This window comes from Phalangium opilio, unplaced genomic scaffold, assembly GCF_054372755.1.
Source record: "Phalangium opilio isolate 3A_F unplaced genomic scaffold, DU_Popi_V2 ptg000045l_1, whole genome shotgun sequence".
Taxonomy (NCBI): Eukaryota; Metazoa; Arthropoda; class Arachnida; order Opiliones; family Phalangiidae; genus Phalangium; species Phalangium opilio.
Genome location: NW_028324168.1, coordinates 3,812,563 through 3,830,636, shown reverse-complemented (window position 1 = coordinate 3,830,636; position 18,074 = coordinate 3,812,563). Strand labels below are relative to the sequence as shown.

At 39.3% G+C, this 18,074-nt stretch overlaps 4 protein-coding genes across 12 annotated transcripts in view; 2 read left to right on the top strand and 2 right to left on the bottom strand.

Annotated features, from left to right (window-relative positions):
- LOC149676805 (growth hormone-regulated TBC protein 1-like) overlaps nt 1-4,973 on the bottom strand; it is a 32,938-nt gene extending 27,965 nt beyond the window's left edge. For 2 of the 6 annotated variants that reach the window (XM_089838355.1, XM_089838359.1), the window contains exon 1: nt 4,833-4,972. Coding sequence is in view for 3 of the 6 variants with exons in the window: in XM_089838353.1 (XP_089694479.1) it covers nt 4,829-4,881 (53 nt within the window). In the remaining 3 variants the exon portion in view is untranslated. Of the gene's footprint in view, nt 1-4,828 lie in introns of all 6 variants that reach the window. The other 4 variants (XM_089838353.1, XM_089838354.1, XM_089838356.1 and 1 more) reach the window with 3 other exon arrangements.
- Nucleotides 3,130-7,861, top strand: LOC149676804 (ras-related C3 botulinum toxin substrate 1-like). 2 transcript variants are annotated; one of them, XM_089838424.1, is made up of 6 exons: nt 3,130-3,334; nt 6,160-6,333; nt 6,443-6,557; nt 6,630-6,747; nt 6,805-6,950; nt 7,027-7,861. In XM_089838424.1, the coding sequence occupies exons 2-6, from the start codon at nt 6,179-6,181 to the stop codon at nt 7,099-7,101; spliced, it is 609 nt and encodes a 202-aa protein (XP_089694550.1). In that variant the 5' UTR covers nt 3,130-3,334; nt 6,160-6,178; the 3' UTR covers nt 7,102-7,861. The 2 variants fall into 2 exon arrangements, with proteins under 2 accessions (XP_089694550.1, XP_089694551.1); XM_089838425.1 differs by lacking the exon at nt 3,130-3,334 and adding an exon at nt 4,923-5,060.
- A 440-nt stretch (nt 7,862-8,301) lies between these two features.
- LOC149676803 (ras-like GTP-binding protein Rho1) lies at nt 8,302-9,635 on the top strand. Of its 3 annotated transcripts, XM_089838420.1 has the most exons (6): nt 8,302-8,325; nt 8,701-8,782; nt 8,840-8,954; nt 9,014-9,131; nt 9,181-9,325; nt 9,400-9,635. In XM_089838420.1, the coding sequence occupies exons 1-6, from the start codon at nt 8,304-8,306 to the stop codon at nt 9,503-9,505; spliced, it is 588 nt and encodes a 195-aa protein (XP_089694546.1). In that variant the 5' UTR covers nt 8,302-8,303; the 3' UTR covers nt 9,506-9,635. The 3 variants fall into 3 exon arrangements, with proteins under 3 accessions (XP_089694546.1, XP_089694545.1, XP_089694547.1); XM_089838419.1 differs by lacking the exon at nt 8,302-8,325 and having other exon boundaries at nt 8,333-8,782; XM_089838421.1 differs by lacking the exon at nt 8,302-8,325 and having other exon boundaries at nt 8,338-8,782; nt 9,181-9,317.
- Nucleotides 9,507-18,074, bottom strand: part of LOC149676802 (uncharacterized) — a 47,702-nt gene continuing 39,134 nt past the window's right edge. The window contains exons 2-22 of the mRNA XM_089838296.1: nt 17,157-17,213; nt 16,780-16,914; nt 16,677-16,721; nt 16,559-16,621; nt 16,426-16,506; nt 15,988-16,206; nt 15,828-15,923; nt 15,710-15,763; nt 15,490-15,651; nt 15,156-15,429; nt 14,611-15,095; nt 14,343-14,549; nt 13,796-14,275; nt 13,301-13,739; nt 12,981-13,232; nt 12,735-12,920; nt 12,524-12,657; nt 11,194-12,460; nt 10,916-11,121; nt 10,759-10,845; nt 9,507-10,546 (exon numbers count right to left, since the gene is read on the bottom strand). Coding sequence (XP_089694422.1) covers nt 10,238-10,546; nt 10,759-10,845; nt 10,916-11,121; nt 11,194-12,460; nt 12,524-12,657; nt 12,735-12,920; nt 12,981-13,232; nt 13,301-13,739; nt 13,796-14,275; nt 14,343-14,549; nt 14,611-15,095; nt 15,156-15,429; nt 15,490-15,651; nt 15,710-15,763; nt 15,828-15,923; nt 15,988-16,206; nt 16,426-16,506; nt 16,559-16,621; nt 16,677-16,721; nt 16,780-16,914; nt 17,157-17,213 — 5,238 coding nt within the window. The 3' untranslated portion in view covers nt 9,507-10,237. The remainder of the gene's footprint in view (nt 10,547-10,758; nt 10,846-10,915; nt 11,122-11,193; nt 12,461-12,523; nt 12,658-12,734; nt 12,921-12,980; nt 13,233-13,300; nt 13,740-13,795; nt 14,276-14,342; nt 14,550-14,610; nt 15,096-15,155; nt 15,430-15,489; nt 15,652-15,709; nt 15,764-15,827; nt 15,924-15,987; nt 16,207-16,425; nt 16,507-16,558; nt 16,622-16,676; nt 16,722-16,779; nt 16,915-17,156; nt 17,214-18,074) is intronic.

Below are 18,074 nucleotides of genomic sequence, written 5' to 3'. Positions count from 1 at the left end.
TAATTTCGTAAAGTGGCTTATAATAACTTTTAAATGAACAAAATTTATGTCGAAATCATTTTCGGTCATTCATTCATTCATTACTTCATACCATCATTCTTTTACAAGGTCCAAACAAATAACAAAACTAAAATCAGCCAATCAAAATAAGACATTCTGTAGGTACGATACTTTCCCGCCAAAAAAAAAATACCGCAAAATCAAAAGAGCGGGAAACATCCGCGTGTGTTTGAAATAGAAAAATAATAAAAAAAAATTGTATAAATATCTCAAAGAAATATTACGAAATCGTTATATACGATATTTACGGTAAAGTGAACATCAAAAGAATAGAATTTATATGAAAAATTTCGATCTAAAATGTATTTGTAATATATCCATGACGTCATCAACGCACCTGTCAAGGCTTTAAAGTAACCTATGCGAAGCCGAAACTGACCTCATACCATTCTATAGTCATTTAAATGATCATACAATTAAAAGCACAACATGGAAATTTCCGGGAAATTGTAAAGCAATATTGGCCTACAAATAAAACCCTGGAATATACCTTGAATATTTCTAATAATAAACTATTCACTGAAAAAAAATGCCAATAACAACTGACATAATAACAAACATTAAACCTAATTTTTAAAAAGAAAAAAGAAACACCTTTCTAAATCATAACAAAAGTTTTCTCTATTGACATCAACTTGTTTTTCAATTAAACAGTGCTTACCTGTTCTACGCATAAAAAATAATAATCTAAAACTATTTCCAAGGACATAATAATGAAGTAGGCAAAAATGTATGGTATACATGTATTTTTATCTACAACATAGAGTAGCATAAGTTTATAAGTGATATGTTCCATAAGTATGACACTACCAATACTTCGTAATGCTACTGAGAGACTTACAGCTAGAGCTGGTTCGAGAACGACGCCAGAATTGACTACAGGACTTCCATCTCCCTATAGTATTTAGTCTGTACTAAGCCTTTGACAGCGCCTTATGCACCAGGCGTCGCTTTACCTCGAATCTATGACCTACGTTACTCACTTCATGACAAGCTCCAGTTTGTAACCAGTGACAAACTTATGGAACACATCTTACGTATCCTCAAATATTGAATTATTATTCCATGGCTAATGAAAAACTCCAATACTACGGAGTAATGTCACACAACGTTATCTCCAATACAATCTAAAGCCAGGCAAACACTACACGAATGCCACTTCTCCATAAAGATAGGAACTTGGCTCCCCCAGGAAGACCCCCCTCCTTAGTAAGATACAAGTATAACAATATGTGTTACATAATTAACCCAAAAAGTTCATCTAGCTTGCTTCAAAGTAATACTGCAGTATCTCATCTTATTTTTAAAACATACAGCGGGATTAAAAAAGAGTACGACGAAGCATGCTGCAGACAGTAGGGGATGATTTTAATAAAAAATATTTCAAAAGGGGCACCAGGAGAAAAAGAGATGAGAGGGGCTAGGAAGGAAAAAAATATACACGCGTGGTTCTGTACTGTTACTGTATAGTTTGGGAGCAGACAGAGTATATATTACGTAGGCTTATGTATTCAACAGGGTTTAAAGATGAATGGTTGCGTGGGTTGGTTGGAATACAGACAAATTTTGGGGCGTGGATTTTAAGTTTAAATGGAAAAGTTTAGAGGGTTTGATAGATAAATTTCTCCTCTTTCAAACGGTACTAACAATTTGTGTCTACATCAACTAAATCTCGAGTAAATTAGCTTTTAAAACTATTCATTTTTGGTACCACGTTACATGGGGTTCAGAAACTTTGGAATGCCATAACTCTTCAAATTTAAATGATATTGAAAAACTCTTACAGGTGGTGATAGATAAATTTCTCCTTTTTAATTTTACACGTAATTTTAATTACGGTAAAATTTAAGAAACGGCACCAAAACCCCTGTCCCTGTCCCTGTCCCGGACGCGTCCGCGAAACGAACGCTTACGATGAGAGAGAGAGGGAAACCGGTCGCGTCCGCGAAACGTACGCTTACGATGAGAGAGAGAGATCGCTAGCGTACGCGGTGGCGATACGAAGCTCCGCGTAGAGAGAGAACTGCCTGCCTGGTATATTAGTGAGAGGGGGAAGAGGGAGAGGGGGCATCCCGCTCGGAGAGAGAGGAAAGAAAGGTAGTTTAAATCTCGCGGGAAACAAGATGATAATTTTCGTGCACTACTGCACTTTGTGCGCGTGATACATCAGAGATTATGCTGGATGGTTAGGTTAGGTTTCGTAAAATAGAGGGGACGCTTTACGGTCATAGTGATTTCTGGTTTAGGGGATGCAGGATTTTGTTTAAATACATTATTTGATTCGTATGGTTTTTAAAAATTATACTTTAGTGGGGTGCACAATTTAGTTTCATTAATATTATTTGAAATGTGACGTTATTAGAAATTAAAGGGATACACGATTGTGTTTCAGAAATGTTTTTAGTTGTACGATTTATTGGAAATCAACTATACGGGGGGTCACGTGAGCCGTGTATTAGTGAGAGGGGGAAGAGGGAGAGGGGGCATCCCGCTCGGAGAGAGAGGAAAGAAAGGTAGTTTAAATCTCGCGGGCTTTTTTGAGTGAAGGGAAACAAGATGATAATTTTCGTGCACTACTGCACTTTGTGCGCGTGATACATCAGAGATTATGCTGGATGGTTAGGTTAGGTTTCGTAAAATAGAGGGGACGCCTTACGGTCATAGTGATTTCTGGTTTAGGGGATCCAGGATTTTGTTTAAATACATTATTTGATTCGTATGGTTTTTAAAAATTATACTTTAGTGGGGTGCACAATTTAGTTTCATTAATATTATTTGAAATGTGACGTTATTAGAAATTAAAGGGATACACGATTGTGTTTCAGAAATGTTTTTAGTTGTCAACTATACGGGGGGTCACGTGAGCCGTGTAAAATTACTATTAAGGCCCAGCCCTTGGGCCATCTTGTTTTAACGGTACCAACCATTTGTGTCTACACCAACTATGTCGCGAGTAATTAAGGTTTGTTAAGCCAACCTACGTTCCATGGAAGTTACTTCATGCAGAATCCTTCAAACTGTGTGTTTCTATACTTTCCCTAATTCGTAACAATTCAACCATTCATCTTGTAACCCTGATTTTTAGTGCAGCGAATCGCACGAGCGTCGTCTGATCACACAACACATTCGCATTTTGAGACTATAGAGGCGGCCACCATCAAATACGTCTCGCGGCCGTGCTAACTATCCGCCCTCTGCGGAAACTCGCATTTTTGGCGCTAAATTTTCCCATCAAAAACTATGGATTTACACGACAACCAGCTTCAATAAAAAGGTAAAAAAAAAATCCCTTTTTTACAATATCCGATTGTTTTACGATGTGTTATGTCTAAATTTATTTAAAAACCGCGACGAATAATTTCCCTAAGCCTTTGTCTGAGTCATCGGCGTGAAACCTATAGTGTATTACACAAGAGGTTTATGTATTGTTATGTTATAGGAGAAAAAAAAATCAATATAGACAAGGCTTATTTTTATGATTTTTTTTTTTTCGTTCGTTCTCTCCGCTTATGTACCAATGCCTGCCGCATGCTGTGAGAGACCAACGCCCCGTGGTGTATTGTCTGGGGTCTTTTTGGTCTTTTTTTAATATAATGGGTTTTAAATGGTGCAGAATTTAGGGGTCAAGTGCTTAAGGGTATTTTAAATTATGGTTAGCGGCTGGTGTTTGAAGTTTTACTTACGTAAGGTGGAGGTTTTTTAGACATATGGTTAGTTGTTAAGGGAACCGTTAACCACCTGTTATTACATTTTATTGGAATTTAAATAGCTGGCAAAACATGCCTGTGAATATAAATTACTTCCTGATATATTATATATTTCTAATTTGTTTTTGAATTAAATTTATTGATAGGTTAAGGTTAAAGTTTCAAAGTGACCTTTTTTTTTGTTAAATTAATGTTAATTATTTAATTTGTTTAAAACTAATCTAAAATTAAAAAATTCCACCTTAATTAAAATAAAAGTCCAATTAAATATCCGAGGGGGCAGAATTTTTATAAAAATACTCTAATTTTAAAACTCATTCAACCAAAAACTTCCTTAGTTATTTAATTTCTAGTTGAATGATTTTTATTTAAAACTATTCAATTACAGAGAATGTATTTATTGAAAGCGAAATTTATGAAAGTTTAAAAATGGAGTTTGCCCTACTTTGAAAAAAAACGTATTTTTTTTTTTTAAATAAAACACATCTGCAGATATGCTTTTGTAAAAATGGCATATATTTAAGTGTTTACTGGGCTTTCAATTCCCTCTCTTTTGAAGTTTAAGAGCCACTACATCTAATTCTAATTTCTAAAGCACAAAATTCTTTTTAGCAAAGAATTTTTGCTTGTAATACCAGTAATACTTATGCTCTATTGATGTACAGGAAAAATTAGTCCTTCTGTTATTACCATTACAAAGTTTCGCGCCTAAGATTTGTGTGGGTGGAAATAGAACTTCCCCTATCCTTTCAACCACCCCCTTACAAGATGTGACCACTTTTTAAATGTCAGTCAGATCAGTAAAGACTGCTTCCCACGAACCCCTATATCCTCTTTGAAATCCCACAAGTACCCACTACCACTTGATAGGGTCAAATTTTAAACCTCTTTTCAAGATTTGAAATGAGATATTCGATGTATACTTGATATTGCAATGAATAAATTTGTTTTATATTCGATTATGCATCGGTTTTCATAAATCTTTTGCATGAGTATCATGCTTCATGCTTCATGCTTCAAGATTAGGCTTAGCATTAATACTTAAGAATTGAGTTACTGACCTACCTGAGACTTTCAGAGGTTGATTCACGCTGCTTTCACTTCTATTACACATAAAAGAACCCGCAATTAACTTAAATACGCGATAATTAAGCCCGACTATTCACGAACTAATTGGAATTAAAACCGGCTTTAAAACAACGCAACCTCAAACCGGTAACAATTAAAATGGACTAACCGCGTCGTCTGCACTCCGGGAAACGGCGGGAATGCGATCCAAGTGGCGCACTAATGGTGAGGTCTGAACATAAGCCAACATCGCGAATTTGCACTGAATTATTTAGTTTTAATAGATATGCACAAATGGGTACCTATATAATTACATTTTTTATTAGAAAAATTATTTTTTCCCCGAGTTTCGCTGTAAAATAAAGGGAATATTCGTAATAGGCCTAAATTATAGGACTGCTGAACAAAAGTACGGGATTCTAGGGCGTAAAAAGGCGGGAAATTTGAAAGACGTCTGCACACACTTGACAATATATTTTTTAAATGCGCCAAAAATAAAAAAGTATTAAATTTAGCCTTGTAATTTTGAAATAATGAGTATCTCTCAGAGTCATTATGCCCAGGAAAATCCAGAGTCTAACATATTTTAATCGCAGAATGATAAATAATTTCGCCAGATTACAGTAAGAGATAAGTTCCGTGAAACTAATACCTGCTCTAGGAATTTCTGCAGAGAATTTTTTCGGTAGGTGTAAATACGTTAAGCCTTGGTTACTATGCCATAATTTTAATATTCTTTCATAAAATCAACTTGCCTCTTAAGAGAAACGGAATTAAGTAGTGATTTTTATTCGTCTAAAAGAAAATAAAACCGGTTGTAGCGGTGCAGGATTACGCATATAAAATGACTCTTTTGAATGTCTAATAGGGGCCCACCTCTAAAAATACGAGGGTAGAATTGTCATCATGATCTAACTAAAGGAAATTGCGATATTCCATACTTATTATTAACTAACCACTGTCTAATAATTGTTTCAAAAGTGGGTGTTTTCCCTTCCTGTTGCGGTTTTGTAAGACAAAAAAAGTGAAATTATTTCTGGTGTTTTATAAATAATCCAAAAATAGACGCTAAAATTTAATTTAACGGTCATTCGTGGTCATTCAATCGAAAAATGAACCAAATTGCATCGTTTTGTGAAACTAAACCCTATTATTTCAATGACTAAAAGGCCCAAAGTCGAAACTTTAACTTTTGGTTGCGCTTTTAAGTGTTGAATTTCTAGATTGCTAAGCCTACTTTATATAAAGGTTTTGAATTTGATGTACAAGACGTTCGTGCTTAGATTCTCATAAGCGTTTCTAATTTCTGTCTGTCTACATTTAGATTATTAAAAAGTGGCAATATGACTACGAATAACAACAGTGGTGGTGGAGGGGGTGGTAATAACAACCGTTCTATAAAGATGGTCGTAGTTGGAGACGGCACAGTGGGAAAAAGTTGCTTACTCATCTCTCATACCACCGGCTGCTTTCCCAAAGGAGAATACATACCCACAGTGTAAGATATAGACAAACACAAAAAACCCGACCTCCCACGTTGCTAAGCCTAATTAGGGCCTTAATGAATTATAATTTATTCAAGCTAACCTTATGTTAATTTGTTTTAGATTCGAAAACTACGCCGAAACCATACAAATAGACGGTATTAAAGTTAATTTAACCTTATGGGATACAGCGGGTCAAGAAGATTATGAAAGGTTACGACCTCTGTGTTATCCAGGGGTATGTTATTATAACTTAACCAACTTGTTTCTTATTTTTTTTAACATATCACGTATTGTATCATACAAACAGACCAACGTCTTTCTGCTATGCTTTAGCGTAGATAGCATAGTATCTTACAATAATATCGCCTCTAAATGGCAACCGGAAGTTAGGCATCATTGTCCCAGAGCCGCCTTAGTTTTAGTTGGTAAGTTTCGTCATAGGTCAAATTAGGCTTAACGATTTAAACCACGTTTTCAAACAGGTACTAAAACCGACTTAAGAAATAATCCTGAATTAGCAAATGGTACAAGATTGGTAACAAAAGCAATGGGTAAAAAAATGGCACACAATCTTAAATTAGCCAAATACGTCGAATGTTCGGCTAAAACGATGGAAGGTGTACAAGAGGTATTGGGTTGATACCTTATGGCTGGTTGGATGTATTAATTGGTAGTTAAAAATTGGTTTTTAACCCTTTTTTCAGGTTTTTGAAGAAGCTATACGCGCAGTTCTTCATCCAAAACCAATTAGAATAACCAGGGAATGTAGACTTTTATAGATTAAACTAATTTTTAACCTTGGAAGAACTTTAAAATTAAACAAAATCGGCGTCTAATCATAAAGAAAAAAAAAATTATATTTTTTTTTGGCTCAAAATCAATAATTGCCTTATTTTCCTTGCGTTACTTATTTTTGTATTAAAGTTAATTAAGTTTTAAATTTAAAAAAAAAAAACTTTTTTTTTCAGGATGCAAATATTAATTTTTGTAATTCTTGTTTTGTTTATTCCTATATACCAATTTCGCTTTCAAAGTATTAATTAATTAATTTGTTTATTTGTCTAGTTTATCATTATTATATTATTATTTCATTGTTTTATATCATAAAAAAACAACAACAACAAAGTTATAACGGAGTACTTTAACAATTTAATTTACTTATTTATTGTTTTTCAAATTTTTTCTTGCCTATAATATTTTTTTTTTCTTTTTTCAGAGTTTATTTTAAAGTTGGTTAAAAATTAGTTTATATCATTAATTAGTTAAAGGCCGATTAATAACTTGTTAATTAAACTTTCTACCAAGTCATATAGGGAATAATTTTATGTATATATAGAAGGAAGGAAAAAGAAGATGAAATATCCCCATAAATATATTTGTCATAAGTGATGTATTTTTTTAAAAGATACGTTTTTTTTTAAAAAAGAAGTAAATGATTTAAATTTATATATAACAATTTCTAGCCAAGATGGGCATTTTTATAAGCTGATATACTGAAACATATATTATCATCAATAAATTGTGTATATTGTCATAAAATTTGTGTCATTATTTATTGGTTCATCTTTGTAATTGTAGAAGGCGATAATGGAAGAAGGGTGACACTATAGAGCTATTTCAATTCGGGGAAAAGGTGAGATTTTGAGACGGGGTTTCGCTAGTCCCCGCCTAGGCGCCATATTGTGCGCTAAATTTAGTATAGAGTTCTTCAGCGGCCCGCACGGAGGGAGGGTGAAAACCGGCTCCGTTTATTCAACTGATATAGCTCTATATCCTCTTAATACTTTAGTATTATGTCACGTGATTCGTCCCAGGCCCACCCCCTTTTTTGTTTGATCTCCCGCTCATCAAACTTTAGATGGGCATCGCATATTCCGTGCTAGGGTGAATTCTATAACTGTTTGGTATTTATTAAATCCTCAACAATCAAGTAGACACAAACCTTAGATCGTCTTGACGCGGGACAAAAACGCACAAGCGCATGCGCCTTGGCTGGCAAATAGGTAAGCAGAGCTAATACAATAATGATGAGGGGTTAGTATTTATCGCGTGTGTTTGTTCGGTTTAGTAACCTTGCGATTAATCTCCTGATGTTGGGGGGGAAGAATCACGTTACAATTACCCACCCCGCTTTGTGTTGGGACACTTCTCTCCAAGAGAAGTATTATATACTTCTTATCATATTATGTATAGTATATATTATAGTTACGTCATCATTTCCATTGATAAGATAATAGATAAGTGAAGTAAAACCCTGGGAAAACGTAACACACTTTTTCTTATTTCGCGCAATTAAGTCGTGAAAGAGTGTTGCACTATTAAAATCATGGCAACAAAAATCAATAATAAAACTAATAGGATGTATAATATACTTTTAGTAGGTGATCATGTTGCTAATAAGACTAGATTACTCTTCGCTCATAAAAAAGGCCGCGTCGATCCCTCATTTGAACCCAAAGTGTAAGTTTCTTAACTTAATTAATAGTTAGTTAATTAAGTTAATTGTTCTCGTTTTAGATTTGATCCGTATGCCGAGACGCTAAATATAGACGGTAATGAAATAACGCTCGCTTTATTCGATACAGCAGGTTTAGAAGAGTACGAAAAGCCGCGCATTATAAGTTACGGTAAAGTAGGTATTTAAATTATATTAAATTTAATTAACGTTAATTATAATTAGTTTTATTATAGACGGACGTTTGTTTGATGTGTTTCAGCGTAGATAATATAGATTCCTTCAATAATATAACATCTAAATGGTTACCAGAAGTTAAAAAATATTGTCCTAGAGCCTTCAAATTTTTAATTGGTTCGTTATTATCGTATTTAATTGCTATTAGTTATAGTTTTAATTTTAGGAACTAATGCGGAACTAAGAGACGATTCTAATCCCGCTAACATGGTAACTAAAGCAATGGGAGAGAAATTGGCCAAAGATTATAACATGCAAAAGTATTTAGAGTGTTCAGCGATAAAAATGGCAGGTGTACATGAGGTGAAAAAGTATTGTATTGACCAATCCCGGCTGGCTGGCTGGCTGGCTGGCTGCTTTAATAATGTTTCGCGTGCACCTATAGGTTTTCGAGGAAGCAGCGCGAACCTTACTTTATACGAAACGTGTTAAAAGCGAATGTTTGTTATTATAAAATTACTTACCTTTTAAAATTATTTACGATAACCTAAATGAATTTTTTAATCTTTTATTTTAATAAATGTTTCTTTTTTTTTCACATTTCGCGCCAGTATAATAATTAAACTGAAGTGTAACACTTTAACAGAACTAACAGTAAAATAAACATTACTTACAAAAGCGGTTGGTTGTTTGTTTCTTTGTTTGATTTAAAAGTAGAAATAGTTAATTATAGAAAATAAAGTTGGGGAAGTCATTATTGTAGCACGATTTCATATTATTTTTTTTGGCACTTAAATTCACTCTTTTTATTCTAATTAGCGGTAAATTAATTAACGAATAATTTATACGTCGGTATTATTGATTGGAAAAATAAATCATATAGAGAAGGGAAATAATTATTTGGACTAATTTTTAATTTTTTTTTTGACTTACTACGTGACGTTCTAGCTGTTTTAGTAGGTTACCTACTAAACGTAGTATTAAAACTACTATTTATAGCATTGATGTCCATATTATATTTCCTTCCCCCATTTAATAAACCACTAAAAGCGATTGAAGCCAATACGCGCGCCATTTTTGAATAATTAAGGGGGGGAAGGGGGCACTGCAGTTGGCTGGATTTGATTTGGTTTCATGGTAATTCTCTTCACAAATATAGCGCAAATACGTTTAGAGTCTCTTTTTAGTAGGAAGTCTTTCATCAATATTATTAGGTTTGTTTGTTTTTTAAATTTCTTAAAAAATATTTTTATGTCACCTAATTAGTCTTTTATTGGTCTTAATTAGCCTCGAGATCTGTCCGGTGGTGGTTGTTGTTGTTGCTGTTGTTGAGGGACAACTGGTCTCCTCATACAAACTTGACACCTGGAGACGCGCTTTCTTAAGTCACCGGCTTTGAGTATCTCGGTTAATGGAGTTTTAAACTGTCTATCTTGTTCGATGGTGGCTAACCAGAAACTGAGAGCCGTATTAAAGAGGTTACACCTTCCGTGACCTTGGCACTCTAAGAAAGGATTTGGTCGGAAATCCTCCAAACAGGAGCCGGGCGAAGACAAAGGTTGTCCACTGCCCTCGGCACCAGCGTCGGTGTTCTTAATTTAAACCAATGTTTTGTTATACACCACGTGTTTTTGAGTGCGTGTGAAAAGCATTTGGTGCCAATATTTGCGCAGGGTTTGAGGTTTGGTACAAAACGCAAGCAACTACTAGAACGCTACACCATTCCTTCGCCATGGAACTACCACAACAAGCACTACGATACTTAGCAGGCATAAATGCGCGCGTAAGAAACGTTCTGACTTACCATAAAGAAGCTGTAGCCAATCCAAGCGCCGGTCCAACCTTCAGGACAGTCTGGTATGTTCATAGTTTGACTATGCATGGCTATGACCTGTTGATAATAAAAATAAGTACAATAAGTTTAAAGAAACAGTGTTTTTTCGTATCGTATAAGTACTTACTTGAGTTGATGACTCGCAAACGACGCATCGACTGACGTATTTCTGAATGTCCCGGCCAACGATGGGCGTCATCGATCGTGGCATTGGTTCTTGGGTACTTAACCAATAGCTGTAATCGTTTCTATTGGCTAAGTTGCAAACGTTGTTCAAGTTGCAGAACATGTAGGGCATTGTGCTAAAACGTCTAAGACAACTACCGGGGCTACCTGTATGACGCGAAACGCTACGTCAGATGTGTCTGTCGGTCAGTACTGGTCAATATATTACGGGTAACTTACCCAAATCTTGTCCATGAGCTCGTTTATTGCCTTGGATGTAAAGTAAGGAGTATCCCGTCCACATTGGAATAGCGCCAGCTGGACAGTCAGGTATGCTAACTTGTTGACTATGTCTGGTGAAAAAGTACCCTCTCGATGGCGCTGGGGCTCCTGGTCGACCACGAGGGCCGGAATCTCCTGGATAACCGTTGGCTCCGGGCAAACCTTCTAATCCGTCATATCCTCTATCTCCGTAAATTCCTTTTGGTCCCATTGGTCCGGGATAACCGGGTTGGCCTTCGTATCCCGGGTCACCCGGTAAACCGACGAATCCATCTTGGCCAGGATTACCCATAGGTCCCCGACGTCCGACAGGTCCAACTGGTCCGGGATATCCGTCATCTCCAGTTGGGCCGGGTACGAGGATAACTGGTTGTGGTGAAGGGTCTCCTCTAGTACCTTTTTCACCCGGTAATCCAGGATAACCTTCTTGACCAGGGTATCCATCCTGTCCAGGTTCTCCCGATTCACCTTTAAAACCGGGTCTTCCTGGTACGCCATCGAAGCCCATCTCTCCTTTCATCCCAGGGAATCCGGGTAAACCATCAAATCCTGGTGGTCCATCAGGGCCTGGAAGGCCAGGTGTTGAATATCCAGGTGTTCCAGTGTCTCCTTGATAACCAGGGGCGCCTGGTGCTCCGGGTGTTCCTTCTAAGCCAGGCAATCCAGGGAATCCATCTCTACCAGGATATCCAGGCAGTCCAGGACTGCCCGCTTCACCCTTTACTCCGTTGGTACTAAATCCAGGGTATCCCTTGGGTCCAGGGTAGCCATCTAATCCATCGTTTCCTCGTTCACCTTTAGCACCGGGATAGCCGGGTAAGCCATCTAACCCTGGTAGACCTCGTGCTCCAGCTTCTCCTTTAATTCCTTCTCCGGGACGTCCATCTTGTCCGGGGTAACCTGGTGGTCCAAGAAGACCCTTTGGACCCGGTCGACCTTCAGATCCAGGAATTCCAGGGAAACCACTGTCGCCAGGTTCGCCTTTCAATCCTGGGAATCCGGGGAAACCTTGTTGTCCTTTACGTCCTAATGATCCTGGAAATCCTGGTCCACCAAATTCTCCGCGTTCTCCCTTAGATCCTGGTAGGCCTGGCAACCCTGGGAGTCCATTATCACCAAAATCTCCCTTAATCCCTGGCATGCCATTCAGGCCGGGTGTTCCTGGTAGTCCAGCATCCCCTGAAAATCCCGGTAGGCCTGGGAGTCCTGGCAACCCGCTATCTCCCTAAATTTACATTTGTAATGTAATTACCCTTGAGATAAGAGATGATTATGAGGGAAGCCTTACTTTGAATCCAGGAGTGCCATCAAAACCGACAAAACCACGTTCTCCTTGTTCACCTTTGATACCGGGAAAGCCCTCATTTCCTGGTATACCTGGGAAGCCATCATAACCTGGATCGCCAACCTCTCCATTGTATCCTGTAAATGGTCAACGCAAGAACATTTTGAGTTTTTGACTAGTAGATTAATCAACATATTATCGTTAAGTACTTTACCATTTTGTCCATAGTCTCCCGGTTCGCCTCTTTCACCTGGTAGTCCATTCATTCCTGGTAGACCTGGTAGGCCAGCGTTACCCTTCTCTCCTTTAGGTGCGCCGTAACTGATCCCATCTTCACCATGTTCACCTTTAAGTCCGTTAAGGCCCTGCATTCCAGGCAAGCCAGGTTCTCCGGGTAAACCTTTAAAGGTTATGATGATTAAAGTCGGGCACTTGACGACCCGTTATTGCGATTAAATACCTGGATATCCATCGTCTCCACGATCTCCTCTAAAAGCATAAGGTGCTGGGTCTCCCTTAGATCCTGGTAGACCAGGGAAACCGTAATTTCCAGGATCACCAGGATAACCCGGTTGACCAGCTCGTCCCGGTAAGCCATCAAAACCTCTTTCACCCTTTTCACCGGGGAAGCCATCGGGACCAGCTTGTCCGGGTCGTCCTGGTAAACCAGGACTTCCGTCATATCCTAATTCACCAACCTCTCCCTTAAGTCCTATGTAAAATGCATAAAATATTGATTCTATATCGCGTGATTGAATTGAATTGAATTAAATTAATTACCTGGGAATCCTGGTAGACCATCCCTACCACGAGGACCTGGTGTTCCATCAAGCCCTGGAAGGCCAGTTGTACCAGGAGCTCCGTAAAACCCTGAATCACCAACCTCTCCTTTATCTCCGGGAAAACCATCGAATCCTGGTTCACCAGGTGCTCCTTGCAGACCAGGTATGCCATCACGACCAGATTGTCCAGGGAATCCTTGAGGTCCTTGATACCCAACGACTAAGTCACCAGCTTCTCCTTTAGTACCTTTGAAGCCGGGTTGGCCAGGGTATCCAGGGTCACCAGATTCTCCAGGGAAACCGGGTAATCCAGCTTCACCAGGTGGTCCTGGTAGTCCCGGGAAACCAAAGTCCCCAACATATCCTTTGCCTCCGGGAATTCCTGGTCGTCCTCTGTTGCCGATGACTCCGGTTTGACCATTCTCTCCAGGGAAGCCCTTAAAGAATTTACTCTTAAGCACCCAAACCCTCTAAGTTTTGGTTTCTCAAGTACCTTTTCACCAGGATATCCTGGTAAGCCATCATTTCCTCTACGTCCTCTCGTTCCTCCGGAACCTGGCAGACCTCGGTCACCGGGAATTCCAGGATAACCCTTGAATCCAGGTTCTCCTCGTTGAGAATAACCGGGCTGTCCCGACTCTCCCTTTATTCCTCTAAGTCCTGGTAATCCATCATTTCCTGGTGGACCTTGAGGTCCTTCCTCTCCTGGTCGACCAGGGATGCCTGGAGGTCCCTGAAGTCCCACTGGACCAATTAATCCTTTAAGATTGAGCCTTCCGATGTCAAAGATGTCACCCGGTTCTCCAATATCTCCCAATTCTCCCGGTCTTCCAGTATAGCCATCATCTCCAGGTAAACCTTTTACACCGGGTGGCGCGTAAAGTATCTCTCCAGGAGCACCTTTGGGACCAACGGGTCCTCTAGGTCCTGGTAGGCCGTCGAAGCCGGGTAAACCTGGCTCTCCAAAATCGCCCTTTACAAAGATTTAGACAATTAATTCAACTCAAAACTTTAAGTACCTGTGCAAAAATATTATTTACCCTTTCGCCTTTAGGTCCATTAAATCCTTGAAGACCTGGTTGACCAGGGAATCCTCTTTTACCAGGAATTCCAGGAGGTCCATCGAAACCATCTCTTCCCTTTTCACCCTTAGCGCCAGGCACTTCAGGAGCTCCTATTATAATAATCTCACCGAGTTCACCTCGAACACCTTTGCGACCTTCCATTCCACTCGCGCCAGATCTTCCCTGTATTACCAAACATCAGGTATGAGGTTTAATAAATTAAAAACTGTCTAGCTAGACTTACAGGCATTCCTTTGGCTCCTGGTCGACCTTCTAATCCCTTTTCTCCTTTACGACCGGAATAACCAGGTGGTCCCGAAAATCCTGGTGGTCCTGGGGCCCCTGGCCTTCCTTCGTCACCGGGCGCGCCCTTCACTCCTGGTAATCCCGGTGGACAGTACCCACAATCGTCTCCTCTGGTACCTTTATCACCAGGGTAGCCATCGGGTCCTGGTACTCCTGGAATCCCGGGTTCGCCTTGGTAACCAGGAAGTCCAGGATTTCCTGAAGGTCCAGTTTTAAGTACGCCAATTCCGGAACTTCCTTTCTCTCCAGGATAACCTGGATCACCCCTGAGTCCGGGTAAACCTGGTAGGCCATCTTGACCATCGCGTCCTGGTTCTCCTGGGGGTCCTTCAACTGTCAAACCTGCGGGGCCTTCTTCTCCATTTAAGCCTTGAAAACCTCTTGGACCAGGAGGACCTCTACGACCATCCTCACCAGGGAATCCTGAGTTCGAATTTTTATTATAACCTTTCACCTTTTTATTACTCAACTGAACAAACTTACCATCCTCTCCGGGCTCTCCTTTAAAGCTCAAACCAATTTTTCCTGGCGGACCAGCTAAACCTGGGGGCCCTGGAGTTCCTGGAAGACCTCGATAACCTCCAGCACCACGCGCTCCTTTGATACCATTAATTCCCGGATATCCACGGTCTCCGGGAGTACCTTGAGGGCCCCTTGGTCCTGGTATTGCTTCGCCAATGGGTACCGTTATTCCAATAGGTCCTTGAGAACCCTGGGTTCCCTGTTGTCCTGGTCTACCATCTTCTCCTCTTGGACCCTAGAAAAGATATCATTTAAAATTCATGTAAAAGCTGAACATTTGTTGGCAAAATCTTACAGTAAGTCCATCTTGACCATCAATTCCGTTAAGTCCTGGTTCACCCTTTTGTCCCTTTTCACCAGATGCGCCCGCGTAACCATCTTTACCGCGTTTACCTCTTGGGCCTTCGTCACCTCTATCGCCTTTATCGGATTTTGGCCCACTAACACCTTTAGGACCCTGGACAAATCGAAACAATTGTAACACGTTACTTCAAGAACCAAAAGGTTTGACTCACCGGTTGGCCATCACGTCCGTCAAATCCTCGAGGACCTTTTTCTCCTTTCATACCCTTTGGATGATAGACATTAAAAACACAGTCATTCAAACTACTTGAATGCCTATGAAAGATTTACCTTTGGTCCATCAGTTTCAATGACTGGTCCAATAACTTCCTCAGATTTACCAGGTTCTCCAGGAGGTCCCATGTCTCCTCTGGGTCCGATTGGACCCTATAGAGTCAAACTACTTAAACCGCAATTCAACCATAGCAATTTAATCACAAAAATTACTTACGGGCTTTCCTTTAACACCTCTAAGCGAATCCCCAGACGGTCCTTGTTCCCCAGGATCGCCTCTCGTACCGGGAAAACCTACAGGACCCGTGTCACCTGGGAAACCTTTCTCTCCTGGGAATCCTGGTGCCCCTGGAATTCCTGGCGTACCATCCAAACCATTGTCACCGCGATCGCCTACTGTTCCTATAGAGTTTATGCCTCCTTCTCCGGGATCACCCTATCGAACAACGACCCTTGTCAAGAGAAATAGAAGCGACACAAAGAATCTTTCTCTCCCCTTGATACTCGAGAAGTGGACCCGTAAACTCCTATCACACTTCTCTTAGTATCATTGCAGAGCTATAAAGATTCCCCGTGTCGCAACAATGTTTCTTGCCTTCGTTGTTGAACTGTTCTTGCGCTACAAAAGTAATTAGACTCAACAATAAAGACTTACTCTAGGTCCTTGAGGTCCTGGTAAGCCCGGTGGGCCTCTAGCACCTGGATAACCTGGTATACCCGGCCCTCCTGGTCGTCCCTATAATACAAAGCGTCAAAATCCACCAAGACTTAACTGATCTAAAACTTACGGCAGTTCCATTACATCCTGGGTAGCCTGGGTCTCCTGGTAAACCTTCCATTCCCGGTAGGCCCTAATTTATTTTTTTAATTAATTTATTCCCAAAATTAAGGACAGTAATAACATACCGGAATTCCAGCAGTTCCGGTAAAACCAGGTACACCATTGTCTCCCTGCCACGCAAAACTCAATAAATACTTAAAACAAAACCTAAACCCGAGGGAAACTTACGCGAATACCCTTAGGACCATGTCCTCCATCATCTCCCATTTGTCCTTTATCGCCATAAGGTCCCGATGGACCTTCGGGACCAATTTCACCCGGAATTCCAGGAGGTCCTTGTAAACCCGTGATACCTGGAAATCCCTAAACCCCGCAAAAACTAATTAAGCCCCAGTAGACATAAACCAAAAAAGGAATTTGGTATAATGATCTTGAAAGATTTTTTTGTTTAAAAGAAAAATAATCTTACACCGCGAGACTAGTGGGTAAAAAATTTATAAATACAAGGAGTGGCCTTATGCCGAAGAAGTTAATATTTACTTTAGTGCTTTATTTATGGAAAGCACTTAAAAGAAAAATAAGGTTCCTCAAGAGGTATTACTCACTGGAGGACCCGCTTCTCCTGGACAGACGCAGTTTTGCGTCACACATCCTTTGCAAGCCTGTCATCGTTGATTAGAAGAAAGGCCATACACGAAAAAGAATAAAAAATGAGTTCCTTCATTAGTACACTCTTTACACGGCAAGGTTCTCGAGCTCGAGGTAGTCTCAAAATTTAGATAGGCAGGTTAAGCAATAAAAAACACGTCAGACGTCTGGGACAGTAATAAAGACGTCACAAACAACAAAGAACGTTTATACAACTTAAACTCTCTAGTAATTAGAATTTAGTCTGGCGACGTGATTGGCGTCTGACTTAATGTTTATTTAAACACTAAAGTAAACAATATTTATTATTTCACTTGAGTTATCAGAATTAGGTCTATTTTATTTAAGCCCACTTCTTAAAAGGGGAGTTAGATTTTAAAATACATTGTTTCAAATTTTATTAGGTTGCAAATCACATAAATCGCGTATCAAAGTATCCTACTTGACAAATAGCGTTGAATGTCAAATAATATCAAAATTTATAGGCCAATTTAACCATATCATAATATATAAATTTATATCTATATATATTTTTTAAAGGCTGAAGGAATTTCTCGGCGACAAGTACTAAGGCTTGAATTGAAGGGTTTTATAAGTCTATGAGGAAGCGAGTTGGATATAAGAATTTTCTCACATCTTAGAAATTGGTCATGGCGGCTTGCGTTGGTGGTGGTGATATATGAAATAAGAAAAAAAAAGCTCTTTCTGATGGTATCATTTTTCCTACTGCCTGGAATGTTATTTTTCAATGAGAGGGTTAAAGAATTTTCATTCCTTTTTTGTGTGTGTGTCGTTTGCTAACCCTAAAATGGGTCTAAAAAGATCCATCATTTAAATATCCCCGTCAATAACTCAAGAACTAAGCCTTGGTTTTT

What these genes read in the sequence shown, in the direction of transcription:
- LOC149676804 (XM_089838424.1), top strand. Translation starts at nt 6,179, where the DNA reads ATGACTACGAATAACAACAGTGGTGGTGGAGGGGGTGGTAATAACAAC. An exon ending in GGAGAATACATACCCACAGT is followed by an intron (nt 6,334 to 6,442) that starts GTAAGATATAGA and finishes AATTTGTTTTAG; the next exon opens with ATTCGAAAACTACGCCGAAA. An exon ending in CGATGGAAGGTGTACAAGAG is followed by an intron (nt 6,951 to 7,026) that starts GTATTGGGTTGA and finishes CCCTTTTTTCAG; the next exon opens with GTTTTTGAAGAAGCTATACG.
- LOC149676803 (XM_089838419.1), top strand. Translation starts at nt 8,649, where the DNA reads ATGGCAACAAAAATCAATAATAAAACTAATAGGATGTATAATATACTT. An exon ending in GCATTATAAGTTACGGTAAA is followed by an intron (nt 8,955 to 9,013) that starts GTAGGTATTTAA and finishes GTTTTATTATAG; the next exon opens with ACGGACGTTTGTTTGATGTG. An exon ending in GGTGTACATGAGGTGAAAAA is followed by an intron (nt 9,326 to 9,399) that starts GTATTGTATTGA and finishes GTGCACCTATAG; the next exon opens with GTTTTCGAGGAAGCAGCGCG.